The following is an 8,604-nucleotide window of genomic DNA, read 5'->3' on the forward strand; positions in this document are numbered from 1 at the left end:
AAACCAGATATTTCCAGGGAATATGGTATTCCGTGGCTTATCTAAAGGAACTTGGCTCCAGAACTTCCAAACCAAACAGGTCTGTTGGTTCTTTTGCCCCTATTTCTGGGAGAATGAATTACTTTTTCTTGAGCTTCCTTCAATTTGTGGACCCTAATTACGATTCCAAGACCACAACCCTCATTCCCCAAATCTGCTGCAACCAGGTGATCAATAGGAATGGTCAGTGACTCCCAGACCCTCCATCCATGCAGGTGTGTGGAGTCCAAAGACTGTTCTCCAAGTATCCCATTCTAGCCTTGCTATAATTTGCTGAGTGTTTTACTATATGAGTCCATTTTTTTTTTAAAGATTTTATTTATTTATTTGAGAGAGAGGGAATGAGAGACAGAGAGCATGAGAGGGAGGAGGGTCAGAGGGAGAAGCAGACTCCCTGCCGAGCAGGGAGCCCGATGCGGGACTCGATCCCGGGACTCCCGGATCATGACCTGAGCCGAAGGCAGTCGCTTAACCAACTGAGCCACCCAGGCGCCCTATATGAGTGCATTTTTTAAGAAAAACTTTTACGTATTAATTTTTTGAAACTTTTACGTATTAATTTTTTGAAAAAAAAAAATCAGTGTAGCTAGGGCAAAGGTGTGCAAGGGCACCTGGCTCTGGGGGTCCCAAACAGACCAGGTTCAGCCACTCACTGCTGACAAAATCCAAAGGCAGAGAGATGAGTGGTGGTGAATGAGAAAGGAATTTATTTCAGTGAGGCCAACACCGGGAAGACAGCAGACTAGCATCTCAAAGACAGTCTCCAAAGTGTTGAAAATATTTCCAGGCTTATATAAGGAAAATGTGGGACAAAGTTCAGTGAGTATAGGCAGGGCGGGCAGTAAAGGTCAGGTAGATCATTGCCTTGAAGTCAGTCACGCAGGGTCTTCGTACATCAGGGCAGTTATTATTGCTTGAGGGGGTAGTTTCCGTTCAGTCAGGGGATGCTTTGCCCACAAGGTCTTTTGTCTGAGTTAAAAGGTAAGCTGGAAAGAAGGTTGAAGTCCTCTTTCATAAGTAAAAATTTAATTTGAAGGAGTTAATAATAAAACCCACTTTGATCTGTTTAAGTCAAACTGGCTCCTCTCTCCAGAAGCAACTGAGGTGACCAGTTTCTAGCGCTCCCTACCAGAGGTATCCTAAACAGCTTTATGTGCTGAGTGTTTGATGTGCACCATCAAGTTCAATCCTCACACGTCTAAATGGTCTCCTAGGACTATCCCCATTTTCAAGTAAGAAGATTGAAATTTGGGGCAGGATTAACAACTTCTTCAAGAGCACACAGCTCAGTAGCAGGGGAAGCCAAATTCAAACCCAAACAGACTTCAGGTTCTCAGTCCTTAACCATGAACTTCTATAGCTTCTATATAGCTGTACTGTATAGTCATGGATAAAGAGGTTGCTAACCACTGGAGCTGAAGAACCAGAGGGTATTTTTACAGGGAAGAGGGAGTCACTGGTGCAGGAGAAAGCACAAACAGACTTCAGAAGAGAGCTGTGTAAGGCAGGGAGAGTAGCAACAGGAATGGATGGGATGGGGTAAAGTTGGTACCCCTGCCCTAAACCAGGGAAGTAAATGAAGCAGAGGTGAACAGCTTTGATGTCTCTAATAGGCGTTCAAGAAAGGATGCAACAAGAAGAATAGCTGGTCATTCGGGACTCCTCGTAGACCAGGAGAGAGCCTGAGATTCCTAGGAACCAACCAGGAGGTAAATCCTTATTTCTTGCCACCAGATTCCTTCGAAAAACATCATCTCCCTTTCCCAAGCAGATACAACTATTTCTTCTTTCCTCCTCCTCCTCCGCCTCCTCCTCCTCCTCCTCCTCCTCCTCCTCCTCTTTCATTTTTGGCTGTTTTATTTTTAGCCCTTGGCAACTTGTTTCAAGAAAAAGACGCTGTCATCAACATGAGACACTGGTTCACCGTTAGGAAATTATTAACATTACAGTTTTCAAATGAGATCTCAGGTACTCCCAGTAAGCAGTTAAGCCTCTGGTAAGTATTTCCTACTGTGATCTGCAGCACATTATCATACACAACTATTTCTTAAAGTCCTTTAACAGAGCCTTAGAGAGGGCCAGCAACTCAGGTACCTAGTTCTGCAGGATTTAGGTCTCTTTGTGCTGGGGTTCTGTTTTCCTCCCCTCTGTGGCAAAGTGATCAAGATAAAAGAAGTGACTGGACAGAAGGGAAAGGGTTGTCCAGCTGATTTCCTGTTCCTAGTGCTCTGAAGCCCCATTGTAGGTAGGTGGTGAGAGGGCACAGAACAGCAACAGCAAGAGGTGTTTAGGGCAGACACTGGGGAGAACTTCCTGGAAGAAAATTAAGAGACTCATGACAGTGTGATTCTGAGATATTTAGGAATAGCTATTGCAGGGATATTTAAGAAGGGACAGATACTTTCAGGGCCAGAGGGGCTAGGTGGTAGAATCCTGTGAATTTTCCCGGGGTAGTTGAGGAATTCTCCCCAGGACATGATGGCTGCTCAACATCAGCAGGTTTTTCGAGCCATATCATTTCTAGGTTGCCCAGAGAAAAGCATAAAAAGGGACCAAATTGCTTCTAGTATCCTCTCTAGGTATATCTCCCCAGACTCTCACCTTGGATCATGGCTTCTAGTGTCTTTAAGCCCTCTGGCTTCCTCAAATGTCTCCTGATGTGGGTCTCTGTTACTTTGTGCCCTCAGTGATTAGTCATTGCCAGGTAACTGGCACCCTAATCTTGTCCATTTCCAAAGCTCATGTCTCCAACAGAGACCTCTGCATTTAGGGAGCCCCAGTACCTGCTGGTCATGGGGACCCTTTTAGCATATGAACCACTGATGGTCAGCACCTCAAAGGACTAACTCTTTAAGAGTGGATCCTTGGGGTGCATAATGGCCAGAGTGAGAGCAGACAGGCAAGCTCTGTGGCATTGGGGCACTCTCTCCATCTGGGAGGATACAAGATCTGAGGTGACCTGTAATGTCAGAAGTCTCTTATTCAGCTGCAATATTTTTTCTCTTAGGTGAGTGTTTCTGGAAAACAGCTTGTCTCAGAGGATAAGAGCCCTCTGCTTTCCAGCTCTTATCTCAGGGTCTGAGGATCCACTGCCAGTCAGCAGCTTCGGCAGGTGAGAGCCATTCTACTGGATTAGGGTTCTAGGCCTGGGTCTGGGATTGATTTGCTATGTGACCTTAAGGAAGTATTGTTCCACTCTGGGCTTTCATCTTAACCCCTCGATGACCTGGGAAGGTCTTTGTTTTTCTGACCCTATGACCCAAACAGAACTGCAGAAGAGCTAATATTCATCGACTTGGGCAAGACAATATAGGTGGAGTGGGATAATTTGCAGAGACAGAGAATATTAGGTGCTCAGCTTTGGGCAAAGTATGTTTAAAATGCATGATGGATCTCCAAGGGGAGAAGTCAAGCAGACTGGGATGCAACAGAGAGATCCAGGCTGGAGACACATGTGAGGGTAATCAGCAAGGCATTTGGGGTCCAAGCTACCATACTGGGTGAGATCTTGTATGGAGTGAGTGTGGATAAAGGAGATGAGGCAAATCATCAAGAGAAGGTGAAGAAAGGGTGAAAGGAGCTGAAAGAAAGTACATCAAGCCCATGGGAGCTCTGTTTCTCTCTCCCTAGTTGGAGCTAGAACTTGCTGTCAGTCCTGGGCATAAATCTCCTCTTTGCCCCCTGGATTAAAAGAACTGTCCCTGATGCCTGCCAAGGCTCTGGGGCCGTGCATTCCATAAACACAGCAGGGAGGATTGCCATCACCCCAGGTAAGGCCCTGGAGTCGTCCACAGTTAATGATTAGTTCTGCTCTCCATGAAGACCACAGGGACTCTGGAGTTATCTTCTTGATTAGCTGCCTTCCTCCCAAAGGTGGTAGGGATTCAGGAGCTGTCTTCTCAGGAGGAGGGTGGACCAAGAGATACCCAGAGAAACTTCCCAAAGGACTTGGCAGGTGAGCACTATTATCAGGAATGGTGGACTGATGGGTCACTAACTGATCTCTAGAAGTCAGGGCTATGGAGGAGAGTGAAAATCTCCAGGGAAAAGCAATCTGCAATCCCTAGGAACCTTGAAAGGGCCAGTCTTAGTGAGGAGGCAGCACTGGGCAAAGGAAAAGTGTCTTTAGCACAGCAAAGGGAGGGACTGAGGTGGCTGGGAGAAGGGCAGTCAAAGGGGGTGGGAGTTGGATGGCAGGAAAGGAGGCCTGTCTGAGGAGGTGAGTCCAGAAGGATGAGCAAGAGCCAGCCAAGGAAAGAGAGAGGGACCAGAAGGTACAAAAGCAATAACTATTCCTGCCTAGGAGCTGGTAAGGGTATCTTCACTTGTTTGTATAGAAAATAGGAGAGGAGACACAAGTGTTTAGAGACCTTGAGTATTCTGGCTGCTGCCGCCTAGAAAGTGGGGATGGGAATTCAGCCATTGGCGGACTCCTAGCCAGATTCCTTGAATCAAAGGTCCTAGAGTTAAATTCTGCACCCCCCATCAAGGTACACATGTTGGAACTCAGACACCAGCTTACATAGCCTTGGAACTACTTGCCCTGGAGCCAAACCATAGATGAAAACAATAATTATAACAGTTGTAATTTCTAAAGTGATTCTAGGTATAGGCCCCATGTGCTAGGTGCATAGTATTCAAGATACCTCAGTTAATTAAAAAGTTTTAATGTCACTGGTTTAGATAGCCACCTGAGAGACTAATGGATAATAGAGACTTGCTTATTTATGATTATTAATAAGTTGGGTAAATAACAGATCCTTTATATTATTAGTAAAGTGCTTTATTGCTTTGAGGTATACCTGTAATGAATGTTTCACTCCCCAAATTAAATTTTTCTTTGCCTGGAAAAAGAGATATCTCAGTTAAGATTCAGTTGAAGGAAATAGACACTGTTTGTATTAGTCAGCATATACTATAGTAACAAACATCCCAAATACCTCAGAAGCTTATACCCATACATATTTTTTCTCATGGGCCTGTGTGTTGGCTGTGGCTGTTAGGGCTCAGCTCAGCTCTACATGTGCTATCATCCAGGGACCCAGGCTGAAGGTACAGCACCTATCTGGGATATGTTACTCTCATAATAGAAAGCAGAAATGCAAGAGTTCCTGACCAACTACACAATCTCATCCATTCACATCTCATCGACCAAAGCATATCCCACAAACCAAGCTAAAGCCAATGAGAAGTGGATACATCCTCTTCCCCAGAATGCACTGGACAAGTCACGTGAAAATGAATGGGAACACATAATCCTACTATAGGGAGGAGGCAATTGTTGGAAAAAGCAATTTAATCTACCACACCACAGTATTTTAAACATAAAGGTATTTATTGCATGAAATTGGGTGTTTATAGGACTGTCAGAAGGGCTGGAGAGAGAGGATTTAGACTGGGTGTTGTGCTTTTGGAGAATGGCACACCAGAGGGAAACAGGACTGAATGCTGAGTGCCAATTCACTCATAACCACCACAAATTCCTTTCTGGAAGAACCCTGTAAGGTTGCGATGAGTCTCCCTAAGCAGCTGACCTAGAGTAGTCTATACCAGAAAGACTCACCACTGTGACCTCTTTGCTTCACAGGTCTGACCATGCATTGGCTGCGGAAACTCCAGCAGGTTTGCATCCGATGGGGGACCCAGATGTCTGGTCGCACTGTCCACCTTCATACCAAGCAACTGGCATCCCTGCAGTGGGGTCACCAGGAGGTCCCTGCCAAATTTAACTTCGCTAGTGATGTGATAGATCACTGGGCTGGCATGGAGAAGGTAATGGGGTGGAAAAGGGGCACAAAGTTGAACAAAGTTCATTAATTCATCCATTCATTCCGTAAGTATTCACTGAGCACTTATGTGTCAAGTACTATGATGAGCTATGAAAATGTCCATCTTCCATGAAGGCAGCATGGGTAGGAGCAAGAGAGCATGGGCTTGGCAGAAAGGAGCTCTCGGGGGCTGGTGCTGGGTGGGTTGACCTGGAACACTTCCCCACCCCAGCCCTGGCAGCTGACACACAGTTTGCCTATATACATGCTCTCTTGTGACCTCCCAGGGTAAAATAAGGAAAAGGGAGCTGTGGTCATAGAGAAAGTAGATTGGAGTTTAGTAAGAGAAAGTCAGCACTGACCAAAGACTGAGTCAGTCTTCTCAGAAAATTATGTGTCCTTGTCATTAGGGGTGTATAAACAGGGTGGCCACTAGGCAGGGATTGTTCAAAAGGGCTCCATCATGAGATATCAGAGAAAGAAAGCAACATGGAAATTTCCCTCCCTGGACTTCTGGAATTCCACCCCATTCATTGCCAATTCCACCATTGCCTTCGCCTGAAGTTCTGCGCACCATTCTAGAGCATGGAAGATGAATGAAGAGGTGGAGCATGGTGCTCAAAGGGAGTCATACCATGATGTTGGCCTGAGGTCCCAGCACCATGATACAACCTTGATGTGCAGATCACAAATGCTGGGCCTCTAGGTGAAGATGGCCCATGGTGCAGGCACTCTTAAAAAATAATAATAGTAGGGGCACCTGGGTGGCTCAGTCAGTTAAGTGTTTGCCTTTGGCTCAGGTCATGATCCCAGGGTCCTGGGATCGAGCCCCGTATCAGATTCCCTGCTCAGTGGGGAGCCTGCTTCTCCCTCTGTCCCTCTTACTGCTTGTGGGTGGGCACTTGCACAAGCGCTCTCTTTTAAATAAATAAATAAAATATTGAAAAATAATAATAAGTCAACATTTTAAAATTGAAATTTTTCAGATAAAAATTTAGATTTCTGGCTTTTCTTTGAAAGTTATACCTCCTTAGAATAATGAGGAAGGTCTTTACTACCATGACTCAAGAATCCTGAATCCATAAAAGAAATGATTTAATAAATTAGTTACATAAACATCAAAAAACCACCACATTGACAATGCCATAAACAAAATAAAGAAACTAGTGACAACTGAGGGAAGATATTCAATTCCTATGACAGCATAAGAGTTAATAGTCCCAACATAAAAAGAGCTCCTTGAAATCAAGAATAAAGAGACACAACCAAATATACAAGTGGGCAAGTTATATGAATGGACAGTTTACAGACAAGTGAACTCAGGGGCTCCTGGCTGGTTCAGTCGGTAGAGCATGTGACTCTTGATCTTGGGGTTATGAGTTCAAGCCCCATATTGGGCATAGAGATTACTTTAAAAATAAAATCTTAAAAAAAAAGAAAAGTGAACTCCAACGATTCTTAAATGCTCAACCCCACTCATAGTAAGAGTAATGTAAGTTAAAACTTCACTGAAATAATATTTTTACCTACTAGTTTAGTTAAATACAGGAGTTTGACAACATACTGTGTTGACAGGACTATGAGGAAAATGACACTTTTACACAATCCTGGTCAAAGTGCAAAAGGATACAACTCTGAGGAATTTTTAAATATCTAACACAATTACTATTAAATTTTCTCTGACTTTGTAGTACTGCTTTCAAACTATGATATGGAACCCTGAGGATACCTGAGACTCAGGGTAATCTGTGAAAACAAAATTAAGACAAATTGGAATCCTTGTGCATCACCAGTGGGTATGTAAAATGGTACAGCTTCTATGAAAAACAGTGTGGCAGCTCCTCAAAAAAATTTCAGGTAGAATTACTATATAATCTAACAATTCCACTCTTAGATATATATCCCAGAGAATCAAAAGCAGGGTCTTGCTTAGGGAACTCAGTGACTCCATCAAACATAATAACTTTTCTATTATAGGAGTCCCAGAAGAAGAAGAGAGAGAAAAGGGGGCAGAAAATTTATTTGAGAAAATAATAGCTGAAAACTTCCCTAATCTGGGGAAGGAGGCAGATATCCAAATCCAAGAGGCACAGAGAACGCCCATTAAATCAATAATAGCAGGCCAACACTAAGACATATTATAATTAAATTTGCAAACTATAGTGATAAAGAAAAAATCCTAAAAGCAGCAAGACAAAAGAAGTCCCTAACTTACAAGGGAAAACCCATAAGGCTAGCTGCAGATTTCTCAACAGAAACTTGGCAAACCAGAAGGGAGTGGCTCGATATATTCAACATGTAATGGACAAATCAGCAACCAAGAATACTCTTTCCAGCAAGGCTGTCATTCAGAATAGAAGGAGAGGTAAATAGTCTCCCAGACAAATGAAAATTAAGGAGCTCGTGACCACTAAACCAGCTCTGCAAGAAATATTAAAGAGTACTCTTTGAGTGCAAAGGAGAGACCCAAAGTGACAAAGACGAGAAAGGAACAGAGAAAATCTCCAGAAACAATGAAAAAACAAGTAAGAAAATGGCACCAAATTCATATCTATCAATAATTACTCAGAATGTAAATGGACTAAATGCTCTAATCAAAAGACATAGGCTATCAGAATGGATAAAAAACAAGACCCATCTGTATGCTGCCTACAAGAGATTCGTTTTAGCCCTAAAGACACCTGCAGACTGAAAGTGAGGGGATGGAGAACCATTTATCATGCTAATGGATGTCAAAAGAAAGCAGGAAGAGCCTTACTTATATCAGACAAACTGGATTTTTTTTTTTTTTTTTTTT

The 8,604-nt window shown here is 43.5% G+C and overlaps 1 protein-coding gene across 1 annotated transcript in view; it reads left to right on the top strand.

Moving 5' to 3' along the window:
- Positions 1-5,634: 5,634 nt before the first annotated feature.
- The window catches only part of LOC116628023 (acyl-coenzyme A synthetase ACSM2B, mitochondrial-like), a 38,331-nt gene continuing 35,361 nt past the window's right edge, over positions 5,635-8,604 (top strand). Inside the window, exon 1 of the mRNA XM_032398063.1 lies at positions 5,635-5,811. Within this exon, the coding sequence (XP_032253954.1) occupies positions 5,635-5,811 (177 nt within the window). The remainder of the gene's footprint in view (positions 5,812-8,604) is intronic.

This window comes from Phoca vitulina, unplaced genomic scaffold (genome assembly GCF_004348235.1).
Source record: "Phoca vitulina isolate PV1807 unplaced genomic scaffold, GSC_HSeal_1.0 scaffold109, whole genome shotgun sequence".
Taxonomy (NCBI): Eukaryota; Metazoa; Chordata; class Mammalia; order Carnivora; family Phocidae; genus Phoca; species Phoca vitulina.